At 40.3% G+C, this 21,691-nt stretch overlaps 1 protein-coding gene across 1 annotated transcript in view; it reads right to left on the bottom strand.

The window, feature by feature from the left end:
• Window positions 1–21,691, bottom strand: part of RANBP3 (RAN binding protein 3) — a 45,711-nt gene that overhangs the window by 13,062 nt on the left and 10,958 nt on the right. The window contains exons 2-8 of the mRNA XM_035568203.2: window positions 21,006–21,061; window positions 8,817–8,853; window positions 8,643–8,729; window positions 4,579–4,650; window positions 3,283–3,348; window positions 1,783–1,875; window positions 530–633 (exon numbers count right to left, since the gene is read on the bottom strand). Of these exons, the coding sequence (XP_035424096.1) occupies window positions 530–633; window positions 1,783–1,875; window positions 3,283–3,348; window positions 4,579–4,650; window positions 8,643–8,729; window positions 8,817–8,853; window positions 21,006–21,061 (515 nt within the window). The remainder of the gene's footprint in view (window positions 1–529; window positions 634–1,782; window positions 1,876–3,282; window positions 3,349–4,578; window positions 4,651–8,642; window positions 8,730–8,816; window positions 8,854–21,005; window positions 21,062–21,691) is intronic.

Genomic DNA, 21,691 nt, shown 5'->3' with positions numbered 1-21,691 from the left:
CAGATTAAGAGATGAACCTGCAGGAGGAAGATGTGTTTCTTCATGCAATCTGATCAGCGGAAAAAGCAGTATTCTATCAGTCCACAGAACCAAGATACCTGAACTACAGGAATTCAATGCCTATGATGGGAACAGCATCACCCATGCAGCAGTAAGATTTTACCATAGGACTAGAAACAAAGTTAGAGGGACAAAAGGAAACAATGAGTAGAAGCAGAATTGAGCAATTTTTTTTTTCCATACTTTGTAAGGAAAAAAATACAGACTAAAGCCATCCTAAATTCTCTGTGATATTTCAACTCAGCAAGTCTTTGCTGCTTGATTTAGTAAATATAAACACAGTGTACTATTAGAACAGTATAAAACCTATTTACTATTACTCCTCAAGTGGCTAGCATAGTATGGACAGATAAAGGAGTCATCAGCTTATGAAACTGTGCTCACATTGATGAGCAAACGGACTCCATTCTGAGATACTTGTTTTAAATTTTCTCAGATTGAGTGCCCTTTAAATCCTTCTCCAACTCACCTTGTCTTCAGAGTCAGAACTTTTCAATGTTGCATTACTTAGTGATTCTGATGTGGCTGCAGAATCTGGTGGGATATTTACGCCATTGGTCCCACTGCTCAGAACTGCAACAAGAAATAACAAGCTGGCATTGATTCTCTGGCTATTTAGAGCATCCTAAAAGAAGCAACAGTTTTCTATAGTAAATGACATGCTGTTCTCTCTCTCTCTTTTTTTTTTTTTTTTTTTAAATATATGAAACATGGCAATGTAAACTACAGGATTCCCACAGTATTTTGCAGGACAATTTTGTGATGTAGAGGCATGAGGACAGCGATTCAGCAACTCTCTGCAGAATGAAAATTCCAAATGCAGAAAACCCAGTAAGGGAAATGTCACATAGTCTGTATAAATATTGCATGGGCTTCAACACACACAACTTCAAGCAACTCCCCTCCAATTTAATACTTTACGGCTCCTCTTTGGGCTGGTCTAGGAACCTACATAATGAACTCCAACAGGAAATTTGTACCCCAATATTTAAGTCTTCTGTAGAATTCAATCTGTGCCAACAGGCACGCCAAGAAGTCAAGCTAGAAACGTTTGGAACAATGTCAAATTCAGCAGTAGCTGAAGTTACTTCTGTTTCATATCAATTAAACTTCCAAATAACAGAAGACAGAAAGGCCAGGAAAGCATAAAAGTTTAGGAGATGTGGAAACCTTGAACAACTTTTTGCTTTAACTTTCATTTTCCAATAATGCCTGTTTCTAACTGCTATATTAGATTCCATAATAATACATAAAACAATCAACATGACTAAATTAACAATGAAAAACCTTACTCAAAGTCTCTGCTTCAGAAAGTTCCCTGGCTTGGAAACACCTGCTAGTGGTTCAGACATTTTACGTCACTCTGCAGGTAGCTGAAGTCTACCACACAGACAGTAGCTTATTATGCCATGGTCAATGTTGTTATCTGAGACTGCCAATTCACACACTTTGAAGTTTTTTTATTCCAAAAATCAAGCATGGATTACAACAAAGTTCAGGGCCTGGCAATATCAGATAGTCATCCACTCAAAAACTGAAGGCTTGATTGTGTCACTTTTTATGTAACACAGATACACTTAACATGTAAGATGTTTCCTTTCAGAAAGGAGAAACCTAGAAAAACAAAGGCAGCTGCTGAGTAAAATCAGACTGCTGCATGAAACAGATTTAGTATTTTTGTTCTTCCTCTGTGGTATTCCAGAAAGCAAAAGCATTATTTACCCATCTGTGAGAAAGCTTTTGGCTGTGGTGCCTGTAATACTGCAGGACGTAGCACACTTCGCTGCTGTTCCTTCGGTTTCTGGCTTGGGAGACCTGCAAGTGGGAAATTTTTTCAAGAGCTATAAAGCTTTGAAGTTGAAAAATTCAGCTTCATCTAATCTTCTCCAGAAGTGCTTCCAATAGAACACATAATGGAACACTAGTCATTTTAAAAGCTTCCACCCCCCTTTTTTCCCATCCCTCATTCCACACTGAAAAAATAAATTAGTCCCACATAGAGAAGACAATCATTTGCTTTCTAGCCATAAAAGACACCTTTGAATATATTCTCTACCTTATCCAGGAAAGCACCCAAGGAGAGGTTATGACATTAACTCAGAAACAAAAGTCAGAAATGTAGGAAGTGAACAGTACATAAGCAATCCTATTTATTCACTGAAGTATTACTCGACTACACATTCCATGTATTTTTTTCTCCTTCTAATGATGTCACTTTTGGACACTGATAAATTATTTTTTTCATTATTCCTATGATCAAATATATTGGCAGCACAATAAATTTACATGTTGTTTTATTTAACAACCTTTTGGGTTTGAGTTAACTTGGCCTCTCTGGTTCGCTGTAGAAAGATACAAGGCACTACAATTCTTTGTTTCAGCTCTGATTCAAAAAAGCCAACTGACATAAAACAACCCACTCAAAAAAAATCTTAACATCAACTCTAGATGGCTATGGCAATTCCAAAGGATTCAGACGTCTTCACTTAAAAAAAAAAGAAAAAACACCACTAAAGTTGAATTCTTGATCCATTAAGATATTGCGAAGGAAGCTACCCATACCGACTCACTTCAATATTTTGTATACCTAATATCTTAAGTCCAAACACTCATAGGTCAGCTTCTCATAAGAACATAATTTGATTATTGTTTTTTTATTTTGCTATGCCTCCTGAAAATGAAACCATTTCTATACACACTACATATAATTTCTTCCATTATCAAAACATGTTCTTTCCTTAAACTCCTATAAACTGTAATAATAATGTCCTTCCCGTACTGGCTAAGTCTACATTAGCAAATATGAAGCTCAAAACAAAACTATACAGCAGAACAGGTGTCATCAAGGACACCACACTTGTACTCTATTCAAAGGCGAGAGACAGGGAAAGTGAAGGTTAAGAGTCTGAGTGCACATTAACAGCTAGTACCTTTCTCAGCACACTCCTGGTGCATGCCTTTTGTCTCAGTTTGATACTAAAGGAACCGAGTTCATGAAGCCCAGGACTACTTTAAGTGAGCCAAAGCATGCTAAGCAGAGGCAACTGGGAATCCCACTTCAGAAATACATGGCTGATCCAAGCCAAAATTGTAATGTGTCTAAGCAAAGGTTTTGCCACCTGGTTTTGCCAACAACAGGAGTGTGAGAAAACTCCTAAATCGATAAAAATGCTTGAACTACCCTGGTTTCATTCTACTGCTGCAGAAAACATTTGAACTTACCTGCACTAGGTGCTTGACCATGAATAAGTATTGGTGGCTTCAGCCGGAATCCACTGCTCTTTTCCTCTAAAAGCAAAACAAAATTACAAGGACATAGATGTAAAATACTATAGATGTAACCTACTTTCAGACAGTCATAACGCTGCTCATAATTTCCCCGCTGTAACAACCCACAAGCTTTATCCAATGCAAAGTCCTAATAAGATTTCCAAAGAATGAGATCCCTTCTACCAGAAGTTTAAATAAATTCCCAGTGATCATCACAGCGCACATATACAATCTGTTGCAAGTATTCAAAGATATTTTTCAGGAGAAAGATGAAACAGCGTTTTCACAAGAGAAATGGAGTTCTTTCTGTGTGAGTACTTAACAGAGGCTTTAAGCGAGAATCAAGAAAAAAAACGGCAATCATCAATAACTGAGCATGGCAAATGCTAACAAGCACCAACTGCCAATTATCGTTAGCTAAGTCAAAGATTAATTGCTTAATATTAATTTATTGTAATTCCATTAGCTATTACCTTATGCTTTCATAGTATGAAGGCAAAAAAATTCCATGGTTGTACTTACTAAAGTTAAGGCTTTTAGATATAATACCTAAATTTCAAAAAAATAATATTCATAAATCCACAACTATTACAAAATCAGTTCCCCCAAAACTTACAGGATATACAATTATGAAGTGTTTTTTTTAAGGGCTGTAGCAGCTGTGCTCAGAATAAGATGACTGGCTCAGCACCCTATCATCTTACTCTACTTCATTAGTCTCATGCCAGTTAAGCATAACAACATGCTGTACAGTGGCACCAATACAACAACCTTGCAGAACAAGCGTGTTCAACAAAATCAGCACTACTGTGAACATAGGGTTTGCAGGTCATGGTTCAACAAGATCATGACCATAGGTTATGGATGATTTGATTGTGATAACACAGAAAACAGTATCTTGGGTAGACAAATGACATTTCCCTTAAGTTTTATCTTGAGGTTAACAGGTGGGAATAGTCTTGTTGCACGCCACCACTCCCAAAGCATTTATAAATTTTCGTATTTGTTATTTTAATTACCTCCAGCAAGCATGAGAACAAGTAAGTAAGAACAAGAGAACAAGAAGTAAGCAAGTGAAAACAACAGTAAGTGAGAACAAGAAATAAGCAATATAAAAGCTGTAAGACTAGAACCACCATTTCCATTCTCCCAGTAAGGGTCTAACTTCCGAAGTGTCAGAATATTTTGGATTGTAATAGACTGTCAACAGTTTGCTGAGACAAAGGAGAAAAAAATAAGAAATCTCACCTTGTTCTGAGTCAGAATTGCCTGTAGAAGGTTCACAGAAGCTTGATGGCATAAAGACATTGTTCTTTGTTACTGCAGTCAAGGGGAAAAAGAAAAAGAGAAGTTGGGTATGTTGTTCTTAACGATAAACTCCCTTCCAGGCATATCGTGGCTGCAAACTGAACACAGTTTTTCTGGTCATTTGTTTTATTTTAGGTTTTTCTGTCTTTGTTAACTAAAACAGTATTGCAAACACAGAAATAAACAGTTCGTTGACAAAAAAACAACAACATAATATTCATTAAAAAAACCAACACTTTAGTTTCTCCTTAAACAGTGAAAAAGTAAACTTCAGTTGTAAAGGGAAGACAAACACAGTATTCCTGGTCTGAATTCTATTTGAACTAGGAATTAATAAAGATAATAGAATATGAAATACAATTACAAACCACATACAACATTTCAAAAGTTTGAAATTTTTAAGTCCATGGGGCCTGATGGGATTCATCCCAGGGTACTCAGAGAGCTGGCTGATATCATCATAGGACCCCTCTCAAATATTTTTCAATAGTCTTGGGAATCCGGAGAGGTCCCAGTTGACTGGAAGCTGGCAAATATGGTCCCAATTTTCAAGAAGGGCAGGAAAGAAAAATTATAGACCTGTCAGTCTCACTTCAACGCCTGGTAAAATTATGGAGAAGATTATTTGGGGAGTTACTGAAAGACACCTGAAGGACAACACAGTCATTGGTAAAATCCAACATGGTTTCACAACATGTTTAACAAACTTAATTTACTTTTATGACAAGATCACCCATCTAGTTGACCAAAGGAAGCCAGCTGATGTAATCTTTCTGGATTTCTGTATAGCTTTCGATACTGTCTCTCACAGTATCCTTCTGGACAAATTGACCAGAATACAGCTAGATATATATAATACATAACTTCTAAACTAACTTCTACTTTTTAACAATCCTTGTCATTTCTCCAACCAGTTTGAGTCCTTACTTAGTGGGCAGTTCAAAGGATCCTGAGAAGAATTTCATGTCAGGTCAGAAATGCACTCAAACATACCAGCTGCAAATAACTGCTCAGACATGTCCATTCAAAGTCATCCACTTCCAATGGTACTTTCTGAGATAATTTGAGATCTTGAAGAAGTAATATCAAAACATTGTAGAAGTGGAGCTCAAAGATCTGTTATCACTGCAGAAACTGTCCTATAAAGGAACACATAACCCTAGAAACAGATTCCAAGCTGGTAACCCAAGAGCTGCCTTCCAAAGCTCAACTGTCCCCTTTGCTGGGCCCTCTGCTGAAGGAAACGGGAGACCTAGTTACCCGGGATATGGAGAAAGCTGAGGTACTCCACAACTTTTTTTGCCTCAGTCTTCACTGGCAAGTGTTCGAGCCAAACCACGCAAGTCACGGAATCCAGAGGCAGGGATTCTCTAAGCCAAGATAGTAGAAATTTCAATAAAGCTGCAGGAACTGCACTTTAGACATAAGGTGAGAAGTATGCAAGCTCTTAACGAGCCACTATGTACCAGATGCAGAAATGCCCATCTACAGATAATGTTTTCTGACAAAGGAGTAACCTTGTCTCATCAACGGAACCAGAAGTCACCAAACTCGCACCTACTGTGAGATTTGCCCCTAAGCAGAGCTACAAAACAGCAGTTCCAAAGGCTGGGCGGATTGCATTTATAGAAAGAAGTCCCTGGCTATTTAAGGACATGCCTTCACAAGGCAGTGTACCACAAATTTCCATGCTTATGTTTATAGCGGCATATTATTTTTAAACTTGGGACACTTTCCACCATTTCTTAAACTATTTGTAAGGCTGTAAGTCCTTAAAGCACAGGCTTTAAGAACTTCCAATTGCTTATTTGCTAGATCTTCCAATTTTTGGTCTTTTTAAAGAGAATCTGAACACTTTACATAAGCTGGTCAATCAGTGCTCCCAGGTAAATCAGTACAAAATTAACACGGCTGAATTTGTGATTGTATTAGGTTTACGTGACAAGATTTTGGTAGTGGGGGGCTGCAGGGGTGGCCTCTGTGTGAAGAGTCCAGAGGCAGCCCCATGTCAGATAAGGGCCAGTTTCAGCTGGCTCCAGAAGGGACCCACTGCTGGCCAGAGCTGAGCCAGTAAGTGATAATTGGTCTGTGAGAGCAGATTTAAGAAAGGGAAAAAAAAAAACCTGCTGCGTAAGAGCAGCTGGGAGAGTGAGGAGTGAGAAATAACCCTGCAGGCACCAAGGTCAGTGAAGGAGGGCAGGAGGTGCTCCATGCATGGAGCAGAAGTTCCCCTGCAGCCTTGTATTTTCAAAAGAGAAATGCAAGAGGCAAATTATCACCTGACTAGTCAACACAAGCCAAGAAAGACTCTTCAGTTGACAATACAGGAGAAACCAATATTAGCAGATTACAAAAATGAAGCTGATGGAAATGATAATTCTAAAATTCATTAATATCTTTAGAGATAGAGAGAAAGAGAAATGAGCTTTTAAGCAGTATTCTGAGTAGACATAGGGAAATTATGTTGTTTTCATAGCAAGAGAAGAGTCTGGGGCAGAAAACATACACAGCAAATTCTTGAAGCCAGGCAGAAGAAAATAAAACCTTTGAAGATTTCTACAGTTAGAACAGAAACATCAGCTAAGCTGTGTTATACAAAGCAACTCACAAAAGAGTAGAAAAACAGAGGGAATGAAGAGTCTTAAGTGATTTGGGAAATAGCCCTTAGATGAGAAAGGAGGGAGAATTCCTCCCAAGTGGCATAAGCAAGTGTTGCGAAAATGAAGACAAAAAGAGTTCATCATTAAAAGCTGGTGTAAAACACAATGCTCAGAAGGAAACTGCAGATAGGATCAAATGCCACAGAGATCTGTTGGATTAAAAGCTTGGATCTGTTCAAGGAGGCAGCAAGAGCTGTTTGAACAGACCTGAAAGGACAAACACACTACAGGAATAGAGGTGAGGCTAGCCAAGTGAGAAGTGTTTATCAGAAAACTAGAAATATAAGGTCCAATAAATAAAGAAGCTCCTAAGGGGCTATACATATTCTGTGTTCCTCTAAGAAAATCTGAAGGCAAAAAAAAAAAAACCATTATTTTTGTGCAAAGTGTTCTTCTACTAAGAGTGACAAGAAAGCAGAGAGCAGCAACACTCGCCCCCTGAAACTTACTCAATTAACAGGACTGCACCTTGAAACTGGATAAGCTGTGCACCAGAAAATCTAGATCTTGAGAAGGAATTCTCACCCTGACTAGTGCTGGTGATACGAAATATTCTGTCCATAAAATAACAGCAACTGCATTTAAAATTCCGGTCACCTATTCCTTTAAAAGGCAGCAAAATAATTAGTTCTATACCTTTTAATCACACTTCCTGAATGTGCTGTATGGTAGTGGAATTTTTTTTTTTATTGTTTAACTGTTTTCCCAACCTACTTTCCCAACTAAGACAGAAATGAAGGATCAAAGTCTCCAAGCACTGAAGTCTCTTAATTAAAACAATCCTTAAACAAAACCAAAAACTTTGTATTGTTTATGAAGAGAGAAGGCACAAATTTTAGAGACAGTTCCTGTACGTGAACACAGGTCTCAAACATGACCATTCCAATGTATATGAACCGCAAAAATTTATCCAGGTCCTTTCCAGTGATTTTGTTGTACTAACTACATATACAGTCAGACGGTGGTCAGTATCGCTCGCATACGCCAGGTGTGAATGTTGTTGAAATGCACTGAATTCTCTCAGTTTCAGAAGGAATGGGAGAAAAGGAACAGACTAAAGGATTTCAATTCTTCCATTGAACAGCATAAGATTAAAAGATAAAACTAGAAAGGGTGTGTGTGTATAAATACATGCACATAAGCTTGTCTATCCCAATTCCTCCGGGCTTGATTCAATTTACTATCACGGACCACAGAAGAAAATCAGAAATCAGAGTACATGGTTGCTGCAGTCTTTCAAACCAAAGCCCAGCAAGCAATAGTAAGACTGACAGCATGATTGTGAAAAAAAACAAAAAAAACTCACCTCTCTCACATACTAATATGGTAAAAATTAATATTTACCTGACTGAGAAGGAGGGAACTGAGTTAATGATGAAGTTCTCTCACGCTTTACAGGCGGACAGTAGTTCCCATCCTCTCGATCAGATTCTGTAGAAAAAAACAATTAGAGAAAATACATAAAATCCTGGAAAGACGTTTACTAGCGTTTCTTAATCTTATGATCAAATTTCTTACCATCTCCATCTTCTGGACTTGATCCATCTGCTGATCTCTGAAATCAGATGACAGTGATAAAACAAAATCACATACTGAACATTTCAGTCTTTTGGGTACACAGAAATGCTTTAATCCTCAGTTCAGAGGCTTTTTCTTTACTGCCAATGATATACACTTAAGGAAAAACATCTTTATTAATTACATGTATGCATATCAAATTTCCTCCGGACACTATACATAACATTATTTCAAAACATTTCATTTACAAGTAAGATAACTGAAAATTCAAATCCAAGCACTAACATCCTTAACAGAGACCATGCAATGATTATTAGTTTTCTCTACACTGAAAATGGTAATTCTCAAATTCCGTTTGATTTAAAAAAACAAAATCATACAAGTTCTAAGCTCATCATGAAGACATCTGTTGTTTGGGAGTTCATTCTGAAGCACTTTTTCTAATTAATGTCACCGACATCAGTTCCTTCAACAAAACACCAGTGTTGGAGGGATGTCTTTCAAAGCACTATTGACCAGCACTATGCGGTTTTCATAGGAATTAGCAACGGATAGTTTCATAGCATCGTCCACAGTACCGGGAAAAAAAAAAAGGGGCATCACAGGCTACTGTCTACCACAATATTACGAAGTCTTTGAACAAAGTTTTCACGTCTTCTCTGAGGATTTCTAAGTCACACCTCTCCTACTCGCCCTGTCAGTTCCCCAGCTAACATCATTTCCCTTGTTCCTGCAAAATGTAACCCCACGAGGGATTCCTTCCACTACAAAAGACACCTGGAGGAGCCTTAGCCCCTCCTCACAAGACCTCTTGACATACTGCACTTCACCCTAGCCCAGCACTGCTCCTTCGTCCTGTTCCTGCTGCAGCACAAACCCTCGGTGGCTCACAGCTGCTGTCCACCAGCACGGGGAGCAAACGGGCAGACACAGGGATCGGGCAGCACAAACCGGGACTGGTTAGAGCTGCATGGGACTACCAGCTAAACGACAGAGACTGGATATATGAACAGCAGAAATCACAAAATGTTCTGTCTGGTACTATACGTGTTTAGAATCTAGATACGAATGTACTATTGGTGTTTTATCCAATGTTAATAAGTATTTTATCCAATGCTAATAAAAAGCACGTTTACTTCAAGGTAAGCAATTCTGTCTATGCAATAAAGTCTAAGGGTTTATGGAAGAATGTCGATATTTCACTAGCACCCCAGTCAAGTACCTTTGAAACCTTCACCATAAAGAATGAAAAGTTACTTACAGTTTTGAAATGCAATTTCCCCACCCCAACACATCTGTCAGCCCAACCTCAATAAAACTGTTTGATAATCCATGCTATTCCTACACAATTTGCCAAGTAATCCACATTACTGTGGATCACTGAAATATGATCTTATTAGGCATCTCTGTTGCCAATATACACCAGTGTCCTGAAAGATAAGGCTAAGTGGGAACCCATGGTATCACCTATTTCAGCGATCACTATCTGAAGAAAGAAAAAATTCTGTTTTGTAGAAAGAGCACTGTCACGTATTCCAGCAATTTGTTTCAATTGTTAGCAAAAATCCTAAAAGCAAGAGGAAACTATTTGGCAACAGAAAGTTGCACTAAATTGCAGATCTATATGTGCAAAAATTCTTTAAAATCAACAAGTCCAGAACTTAAAAAACTTCTAGAACTGCTAAATAGTACTCTGGCATTGAGAACACCGCAATGATGTATGCAACACTGACCAAAAAACAGTCAAACCTGTACAGAACAAGCTTCAACTTATCACATCGTTGTCGTTTATTAACTGATGCATGACTGTCACTGTATTTAGTATGCAAGGAGCATCAATAGCCAAAACCAAGTCTGTAACCTATGGAGGGCAAAGCAGAGCTGGTATCTACTCTCTCTGAATTATTTCCCTGTTTTTGAGCCCAAGAGTTTCAGGAGATTAAAAGCTGGACAAGAGCCACATGACAAGTGTTACAGTGGTTACTGACATAGCCAGCCCTAGCCAAAGCAGCTGCTGCACAGAACAGAAAAGGCATTCCTTTGTCTCAAATATATTTTTCCTACCTAGACATCTAAATATGTAGATCATTTGGTATGCTACCTCCTATCCTTACCCATTCACACACTGTTAAAACTGTCTATTACCGCTTGGAGAAGTAGGGGCAGAGTTTGCTAATAACTCCTACCAGAAAAACAAGCAAACATATAGCAAACAACAGAGTTAAGTCTTTCATAGGCTCAGGAATTTAAAGGCCGTTGAAGAAAAAATGTCTTAATCTCTTAGGCTGGCCTCCATGCACAGACAGGCTGAAGACCCTCATTTGTGTCTGCCTCACTCCTGAAAGTCCCGCCTTTAAATATCCAGGTTTGATTTTCTGCTTTTAAATGAACAAGGATATGCGAATTATTCCACTGCAGAGTTACCAATGCTGTTGAGAACTGCTTTTAATTTTGTTATATTTAGCTTCCAGCAAAAGACACACCCCATACCTTTTCCTTGCTTTTATTAAAAAAACCTGCAGTAAATATTTACTCCCCGTTAGTTTGGCATTCACCAGTCAAGACTCCTCAACCTTGGATAAATCTCCAGTTTTCTCACTATAATGCCTTCACCAGTGACCAATTCACTTACAGTGAAGGACATTCATTGTCCTTCATTGCTGGAAAAAGGCTTTACAGAAAATAAAGCTGGTCTAAAGAAACCTGATTTCCCATAGATCCTACAGAGATGACAATGTGGAATAACCTACAGTGAGAAGTCAAATGCCAGTGGCAGACAGATATTTCCTCTCCTATCCAGCTTTCATGTACCCATAAACTGTATAGAAACTGTATAAAATAAATAAACAACAGGTCATCAAACAAACCCAGACAGTCTGGGTGCCAGAAGGTGCATAACCTACAGATGTTCATACCTTGTCATGACAATCCATTCTGCCCTGGGTTGAAAAGGCCCGTTCTTGGAAATAAGAGTAGCGCAAGGAAAAGCGTGCACATAAAGCGCAGGGCATCCTTAACAGACAAAAATCAGACAGTCCATGCCTGTGAGCGGTAGAATGTGTGGTCACAATGAGGAATGAGACTCACTTGCACCCAGAAACCATGCTTCACCAAATAGAAAGGTTAGGACCAATTTTAAAATTTCTCTGAAAGACTGCATGGTGGCGGTCATTTAGTCATCTAATCTTTCCAGAAGTATTTGCCTGCACCATCAGTAGAAAAATCTTAAGCTGGCATTGCTGATAGCTTTCTATACCTCAAGATACTGAAATTGTGCTTTTTCAAGTACCTAAATTCAAAAATCTGCTTAAGCATCTTTCTTGCTGCTTTTAATCGGTTAAGTACGTTACTGATTGGCATGACAAGCTCCAGGTCACATCCAGTGGGAACGGAGAATTAGCTGCTCGCTTTGTCAGGCTGCAGCATTATTGCTCAGAAGGAACAAAGAATCCTCCTGTAACCTGCTTTGAGGCAAATCCTTCTCATACAGCCACCTTCTCACTCACTTTTCTTTCATCCCATTGGCAGCAGAAGCACTTCGTAGTTTCACGTTTACCCGTGCCAGTTCCTGTTGAATAGGAGCAAGGAGGGCTTCAGAAGCGGGGCTCAGGGTAGCACTGACTGAAGCAACAACGGGAGCAGGAAGCTCAGAGCTGTGTCCACCGGCTGGGGCTTTGCGACCCAGACAATGGTGGGGGGGCTCAACCTCTCCCTGGGGGTCCTCACCTGAATCCAGCAAATCTTTTTGTCTTTTTTACTCCCGGTCCCCTGCAGGGCAAAGTCCCTTCAATGCAAGGTTGCAACATGATGGAGGAATCACCCTAGTGAGAGGATCTGTTTTAGCATTTAAAGCTCTATCCCCTTCCAATCGTGAGCAGAATCAGCAAGCTTTCAAGGTTATGGGGAGCTCATCAGAAGAGCACAGGTAGCACAGCCTCATCAGCCTGGCTTCCTGCTTCAGAAGCAGGCTCCCCAGACCCACCCAGACAGCCACCGAAGAGATGACACCAGTACGACCCAACAGATCACAGACCTGGTCCAATAGCTGTACTGGTGGAGGAGATGACCCTGCCATTATTCACAAAGCCTTTGAAGAACTGGGGGAAACCCTAACATCCACAGTGGGGAAAACGCTGAAAAATATAACCAGAATGTTACAAGGAAATGGGGATGGAGGAGACCATCCTTGTCAATGGACCTCGTGAATCTCAGGATGAGCTTACTATCGCCGAGGACCGGGAGGCAACAGGGAATGACTGCAAAGCTGTGGACAGACACTGGGACTGATGACGACTTGGAAGATTCAGTGCCTGTAAGAAGCAAAATAACGCATAGGAAAGGGTACAGAAGTGTTTACATATGAAAAATATATAAATAGCTTGGGATTCTTCAGCCATAATGCACAGAATTTGGGTGGAGAAGGAGGAGAAATACAAATCAGGAGTTGTATACAGAATGACAAGGTAGTGACTCAGTACAAGAGCTAGAACTAACCAATTAAACTAGGCTATAAGAGGTTCCAAACTCCAACCCCAAAAACCCAAACAAGATGAAAAGCTTAGCATACTGAGCCCCTTGTTGAGGATCATGCAGATGTCTGTAGCTCATATGCTTGGGTTCAGCAAGCAATTGGAAAAATTAAAGGAAAAAAAAAAGTGGAGTCCTACTACCAGTTCACATTCACCTCCAGCCATAGATCATAAAATTGTCAACAATGCAGGAAGAGGCAAGAACATTCAAGACACACTTCTGCTATATTGTTAACAGGGGAAATGACAAATTATTTTGCAAACCATTCATATCAGGACAGTTTAGAACATTTCAAAGTTAAACATGCAACAGATTTAAGTAACTTAAGTAATTCTTGTAATATTTGGCAAGGGTCAGTAATTGAAAAAGTGAAGCAAGGCAGCCTTCTGGTATAAATCTGATTTCTTTTCTAAGCAAAACTGTAACACGTGCTCCAGGACTCAAAAAAAGAGAGAGAAATTAAGCAAAACTAGCCATTAATGCCAATTACCACTTACACAGAAAAATCAGATGTTGAGGTGAGAGTTTCTTGGCCAGGTCAATTCATAAAATGTATTTTTTTAAATTAATATATTAAATGGAACAAAAACTGCTGCAAGTGTCAGAATTTTGCAATTGGATTGTCCAACCGAAACTGTGAGACAGACATTTGTACAGCTGTTCTCAAAAAAGCACATCCAAAGGGAACTGCAAACTCCCCCAAAATTCATTTTAGACTTCAGTCACGCTTGCTATTTAAAGTACTTCCTAATCTCTTCAGAAATTCTGATCTGAGTTCTTGCTCTAAGTTCCTTGGCACTCATAAGGAACAGTTCCTTCTCTTCCTTCTTGCCATAATGTTTTATATCAGTGACAACTTGTGTCTCCTTGAGCCTTCTCTTCTCCAGAGATTCCTTACAAGCACAGCTCTAGCGAGACCTTGGCAGAAACCGGTTCCTGTTTATTAAATACTAAGACCATCTTTGGACTATCAACTAGACTAACGATGCTAGGAAGCCACTTAGACCAACTCACCTTGCTCAGCCAGATGAAACAAAATCTATTTTATTAAAATAAACAAAAATAACATATCTAGGCCAAATATGTAGAAGTCTACTTGGAGGTTTGGCCTCCTCTGTATTACAAGAAATAAATGAGACACAAAGAAATAGACAGACTAACATGATGCTGGAATATCAAATATAGGCAAGGAAGTAATACCACTAATAAAGACTGGCACAAACCCTCTTAGCCTGTTTTTACTCACAGTTATGTTCATGTGCTATTTATGGTTCCTTTACTCTTTTTCCCCAGCCTAGCATCCATATTCAGTGGCCCAATGGTACAGCTTCCAGTTTCACAATCTTTACCTGCTTAGAGCCCAGGAGTTGCACAACTCTTGCTGGTATCCTCAAAAGCCTTTGGCATTATCAGCCTCTCAATATCCCTCTAAGCTCTGCCACGTACAACTGTCCTAACATATTTGCAATTATTCTTTTAAGTGCAGCAGTGTAGCAATATATTCACAATGAGCCTTTAATTTTAAATATGCTGTTGACTTACAGCATGGTTCAACTAACTCTCTGCAACAAAACCTCTAAGTAGCTATCCTGACACTGCCAAGACTGTAAAACGGTATTGTTGCCTCTCCCTAATAAAAGTTATTTCCTCCACATTTCTTTCTCTGTCACCATCCAAATCATACCAATCATATCCACAGCACGCAAACATTTTCTAATCACCCAGTTCCTCAAACCACCAAAACCCAGACATTTCCAAGTCACACTAAAACAAACCAGGACTTCAACCAATCCGTTACTACTTTGTGCACTACCACAACCCTCTCTTTTTTAAACTCAGACACATGACCTTGCTCTTCAGACTACATGGGAATGCCGCCAGCCTAAGTCACCTTTTCGACACCACATCTTCTAATGTTCCACAGCTAAGACCTTGATTTAACAACTTAGGGATGAAAATCCTTATTCACTGCACAACTAACCCTCTACCTTTATGACCCAGGTGTCATTTACACCTTAAACACTGCATCATTTTGCAGTACCATTCAGGTATGGTACATGATCCGAGCAAACATCATGCAACTTACCTTCCTTCAGAGCCATCCTTAAAAGCTCGCCACTACCATTTCACCCACAGAATACACTGACCAACACCAGGCACATAACAAGCTAGAAGCAGTGTTCTTTTCTATCTTCTACCACTTTACCCAACCCAGACTGGTGGGGGGAAAAGAACAAGCTAGAGGCTGTATAAAATACACCAGTATTGCAAAGTGCAAAAATATTTTGAAAATCTGAAGAGTATCTGCCTTTTGTAGCATTCACAACCAATGTCTTTGACATGTTTGTAGCACATACTTGCAGAACAAGGGACAATACTTTAAAAGCATTTTTGGACAAACTGTTTCTTGGAAACTGTTTCTTAGCATGGAAATGAGGAGACATTTCTTCTCAGAAAGAGCAGTCAGGCATTGGGACGGGTTGCCCAGGGAGGTGGTGGAGTCACCGTCCCTGGGGGTGTTCAAGGAAAGGTTGGACGTGGTGCTTAGGGACGTGGCTTAGTGGGTGACATTGGTACTAGGGGGATGGTTGGACCAGATGATCTTGGAGGTCTTTTCCAACCTCAATGATTCTAGGATTCTATAAGTTATTGGTACAGATAATGGAGAACAGTAATATTCTATGATCAGCATAATGAGGTTAGGACTTTATGGTGCTTTCTGGTCTTAGTAAGTCCAGAGTCTTTTAAGTCTTCATAAGCTGAGGCAATTTTCCAACTAGTGCCAGCACTAGCAGCTCTGTTTCTCAGAAATGACTGGCAGTGTAAAAAGAAACAAGCAATGTATATGGTCACCATCGTTCAGATATGAAGCTGAGGGAACACTGTAAAAAAAAATTATAAGGAGATAAAGAGATAAGAATAATTAAAATGCAGATTCACTCAACAAATACGGAAACTGAGGAAAGAGCAGTGTGTGAAAAAAACTCAAACTCTGAAAGGAACTGAAAATGTGGATCTGAAAATGCAGCTCAGCAGTGACAGCACTTTAACAAGAGGGGGCGGGGGGGGGAATAGCATGCCTGAACAAGACAATTAAGAAAAACAACAAGGTGGGAATTCAGAACATGACACCAGAGGAGTAGTAAGATGCAAGGCCTCGTATCAGTAAGTAGATATACCACCACTACACTCAAATATATTTTCAAACAAACATATATGGAGGTGTTCCAAGACCAGGTTAGATGAGGCCCTGGGAAACGTGATCTAGTGGGTGGTATCCCTGCCTATGGCAGGGGGTTGGGACTAGATGGTCTTTAATGTCCCTTCCAACCCAAGCCATTCTATGATTCTATATCTGGTCTGTCATTTGTTCCAGCTCCCTGGAGCATCCAGAATAATTGTAAAAAGCCATTACTGCCCTGCTTCGAAAGAGCAAGTAACTGCCTTATGAAGCAAGAAGACTTAGAAATAATTATGGACATCCAGCTTTACATCCACCATTAGCTGAGTATTATAATAAAAATCAGAACAAATACACAAATCCTCTATTTTTAACTTTGAAACAACCAGAATCTCCTTATTGAAAGTTAGAGACATTACTCTGAACCACCGCTTTGTATCCCCTCTAAATAAACACGACAAACTGCACATCCTGATGTTTCACTAAACTGTATACACATTTATTTGGAAAAACAATTCCAAAATTACTTCACAGACTAGCATGCATTTTGTTCTGCAGCATGCTGAATCTTTTGCAACTGCTAACAAAGAAAGAGACGTCTGACACCTTCAAAAAACAAACTTAGGTAGAGAAAAAAATATTCCTTAACTTAATAGTAGACAGCGTTAGCTCCGGAAAACCACTGAACAATATCAACCCAGCCTGTAGACACTGCAACAAAAAAAAATCTGCTCAGGCTGTCCTGTTTGATGGAGGAGAGCACTAGACAAACACCTCAACATTCATCATGGACAGCAAAAATTCAACTTGAATATACAACGCAGTGCCTCCTCCTCGCTCTCGGCTTACCGTCAGATTGCTGTATTGGCACTGAAAAGCCTCCATGAAGACTTTGTTTACAGCTCTGGATGAAAGCCAACTTGACCACACAGATATCTTGCTAAATGAAAATTATGATTTATATAGCTGACAAACAACACACTTGTAAAATATGTTGTTTCACTATCTTATTCTTTTCTAAATGTTATCCTAGGAAAAACTCCTCTTAACAGATTTTCTTGTTAGCTTTACTAACAATCAGCTCTTGTGGAAGGCAATTCACTTACCCAAACACCTCACATGGAAACAGTAAGGTAGTCTGCTGTTAACTGTAACACTTACAGGGCTATTAATCCTTTCAAAAATACAGTGAAAGGTCTCAACCAGCATGTAGGCCGAACACCACTTCTTGATTAACTTAGAGACACTCAGCTGGACTGAATGTTGGGTTCTGATAAATTCAGCACGTATTATGCGGCTGTTGCTTTTGGCTGACAGCACCACAGCCTGACTGTATTACTAACATACCAGCTCCACAAAGAACAGCTACTGGCACAAGCACCAAGCAGGCTTTTGCCCTTCACTTACAAAAGCGGCACGCAGCACAGCACCGATGCTTCTGTTGCTCTTCTCCAGTCTCGGTTATACATAGTGTAAGCTACTAAAATGACCGTTAACTCTCCTCAAGAAATTTGTACATCTCCACACATTTACACAGTTTAACATAAACGCTTATATTTGTTACTAGATACATTTACACTTTGGAAATCAGCCACCACATGACAGATGCCGCTGGTGGGGTCTGAATGATCTCCTTCAAGGAATGAGCCCAGTTCCCCAGCAGGCCAGGGCTACTCCACAACCACGTGGACCATGGCTTGCCCCTTCTCAAGAGGTCCGATTATATCAACACCACACAGTGTTTAGATCAGTTCTTAACTAATTGCTCTCCAGCGTGCGGTCAAGTTGCTCGGCTCCACCGCAGGTCTCCACGCAGTCCCTCCGCTCAGCCCCCCAGGCAGGCTTTCTGGCCAAGCCCTAGCAGAGGCAGTCCTGCAGGCAGCCACCTACCCAGCACCGCGACCGTCTGCAGCATCCATGTAGGCAGCTAGGGAGAAGAAATCACAGATCTCCCCCCCTGCAATCCACCAGCCCAAAGAGACATTAAGCTGTTAGTTCTTTCAGATTCTTCACGAGTATTTTCTTGAAACACACCAAGTGCAACAGATCCATCCCACAGCCCGACACGAGCTCGCACAGCGTGGCACCGAAGGGATGCGCTGCGTGCAGGTCTGCACCCTGTGCAGATGGCACACACAGAAACACGAGCCTGCAAGACCTGGTAGCTTACAGCTGAGGAAGGCCAGTGAAGAAAGGACACAGCCCCACATCGCCCTGCTTGGGTTGCACGCTCTGCTCACCATTTCCAATCCGGCTGTGGAAGCACTGCCAGCTTAAAAAGCATCCAGGGAGAAAAATCACCAGCGCAGAAGGGACTTCAGGAACTGTCCAAGCAACAGTGGGTGACTGAGAGCTGTCTCCTAGATAGTGCTAACTCTACCACTCCCTGTGTTCCAAACTGCATGTAAATTGTCACTGTAAAGACTCATTGGAAAGAGTATCTCAAAACTAGTATTTACAGTAAGATACATTTAACTGGATGAGCTAATATTAGAAAAAACAGCAGATTTAATCCTTTCTAATCTGACAAAAGATTTCAAGCACCTGCTGATGAATATGCCTACAAAACCCATGAGAAAAGTCAGGTCTTGTTCCAAATAAAAGCTACAAACCACAAAACAGTTTGATATTTCTATTGAAACACTGGAGAAGATTTTCTGATTGTGCAGATAAACGTAACAATCCAGTGATCCCAAAAAGGTCTCTCTCAAAGTAGCATTTGTAGTTTTGAGAAAGTTTATTGTGAAAGACTGGCTACAATGGGGGAATATCCACATCTAACTACCACTGGAGCAGTTAGACAACTACACCAACTATCCTTCAGGACAAGAGAACATGACCAGAGATCTATTGGTCCCTACCAGTTTCAGCTTAAACAAAGGTAACCTTGATATTATTTTTTTTTTCAGTGTTAACAGCTTTTACCCATATTGAGGCATAAGTCAAATAAAGCAATTTTTATATATTTTTTTCTCCATTTTTTATTTTTTTTCACAATATAAGAAACTAGAAGGCTTAACATTTGAACAAAAAGATGCAAGGAAAACTACACCCTAGGGCTCATCTATAACATTTCGTGTGTCAAGGAGAAAAGACATGCAAACTACACTGTACTCAGCTTGCATGGGCATTGTTTTCTATTACATCTATTTCAATTTAATAGCAATTTCCACTAAATGGCAGGTCCTGCTCCTTCCTTCAATGTTGCCGTTATTCTCCCAAGGCCTGCTCCTCCTACAGCCACAAGATGAGCTGTACCAGCCTCTTCACAACATTATAAAATGCCTGGGGTTGGGAGGGAGACCTGGAGCTCAGCTGGTCCGAGCCCTGCTCCAGCAGGGCCACCCAGAGCAGGGGGCCCAGGACCACGTCCAGGTGGCTTCTGAAGATCTCAAAGGAGACCCTACAGCCTCTCTGGGTAACCTGTGCCAGTGCTCTGTCACTACACAGTACAGAAATGATTCCTGGTGTTCAGATGGAACATCTCCGTCCTCCTCCTGTGTTTCAGTTTGTGCACAATGCCCTTTGGCCTGGCACTGGGCACCACTGACAAGAGCCTGGCTCCATTCTCCTTGAACCCTCCAGTCAGGTAGTGTACATATATTATATGCTACACACACACACAAGATATAATTATATGCTATCTATATTGATATAAGATTCCCTGAGCCTCCTCTTCTCCAGGCTGAGCAGTCCCAGGTCTTTCAGCCTCTCCTCACAGCACAGGGGCTCCTGTCCCTTCACCAGCTTCAGGGCCTTCGCTGGACTTTCTCCAGCACGTCCAGGTCTCTCTTCTACTGGGGTCCCAGAGCTGGAGCACCCTCCAGGTGTGGCCCCACCAGAGCTGAACAGAGGGGGATACGGCTCCTCACAAGCTCACCCCCAGAACACTTTACGGCAGGTTGTGGCGTGGCTCCAACTTACCTCAACGCTGTGCAACTGCCACCTCTGATCCAAAGGCAGGGGACAGGAACACAGGGCAGGGGGCAGAGGGAAAGGTGAAGCAACAGGATGGCCATTTTCAAAAGTAGTTAAACACTTCATAGTGTACTAACCAAAGATATGAGATACAAAAATAGACTGCGGTAAAAAGTAATAACCTAGACCACTAGTCCTCTGTCTTTTCTTTGTTTTGACTCCATTATGAGAAAAAGAAATTATATATTTTTTTTCACGCAACTTCAACTGTCAGCACTCTTTTGCCGCCTGTTCCTTTCAAGGTACAGCTTGGAAGACAGTCTTTCTCCCAAATTCAGTCTGTCTTCTGTCTGAAGAGCTGCCTGCTTCATGACACAATACCTCTTCCCACTTCTGCCTAGTACTTCTTCACCCTATGCCCAGTAATAGTGTTAATGCTCTATTGTCCATCTTCACCTTCAGAAAAATATACACAAGTGGCTGCTCACCACAGAATATGAGTTATATGAGTTAGGGCTACAGAACAAAAAAGTTAATATACATTATCAACATCTCCTTACCTTCTGTGCTTTATCCTTCTGAAATACAAAGACAGGTGGAGCAATGGCAGGTTTTTCTGCAAAAAGAAAAATTGTTGTGTTTTTTTTTTTTTTCCCCAACCACATTAATTATTAACTAAGATGTTATGCTTTATGATGCTTTGACAGACAATGAATCTCTAGACCAGTTAAATCTCGGTTACACGAATTGTTTGACTGGTTCCTGGTAACGTGTAGTTATTATTAAGCATTTGATCTTCAATAGGAAGAAGTGTTTTAAGAACAGCAATACAACTGATAGAACTGATACCTGAAAGCTCCATCAGTTTCCTCGTCTCTGCAGATCTCTCTATGTTAAAGCAGTACTTTCATCATCCTTGGGTACATCAGCAGGAAAAGGCCCTTTACTATGACAGTTTACTTTTTGAGCACATCAGTCTTGTCAGCGAAGGCTTTTCCTTTCCCATAGTAATGCACCAGTGCAAAGGGAGCTCTGCTGCACACACCAACATACTGCTTTCGTACAGGAAACTAACTGTTTACAGATACACAATTTAAACCAAACATCCCATTTGTATTATCACAGAGGCACCAGCCTCATGTATGTAACTGAAAAGCAAGTCCGCTATGTACTTGAAGTTCAGATTCAAGCATTAGCAGGACATTTTTCTAAACATACCAACTTTTGGTCAAGACCAGACTGAATT

The sequence above is a fragment of the Cygnus atratus genome, chromosome 26, assembly GCF_013377495.2.
Source record: "Cygnus atratus isolate AKBS03 ecotype Queensland, Australia chromosome 26, CAtr_DNAZoo_HiC_assembly, whole genome shotgun sequence".
Classification (NCBI taxonomy): Eukaryota; Metazoa; Chordata; class Aves; order Anseriformes; family Anatidae; genus Cygnus; species Cygnus atratus.
This window is presented reverse-complemented; position numbering and strand designations above follow the sequence as displayed.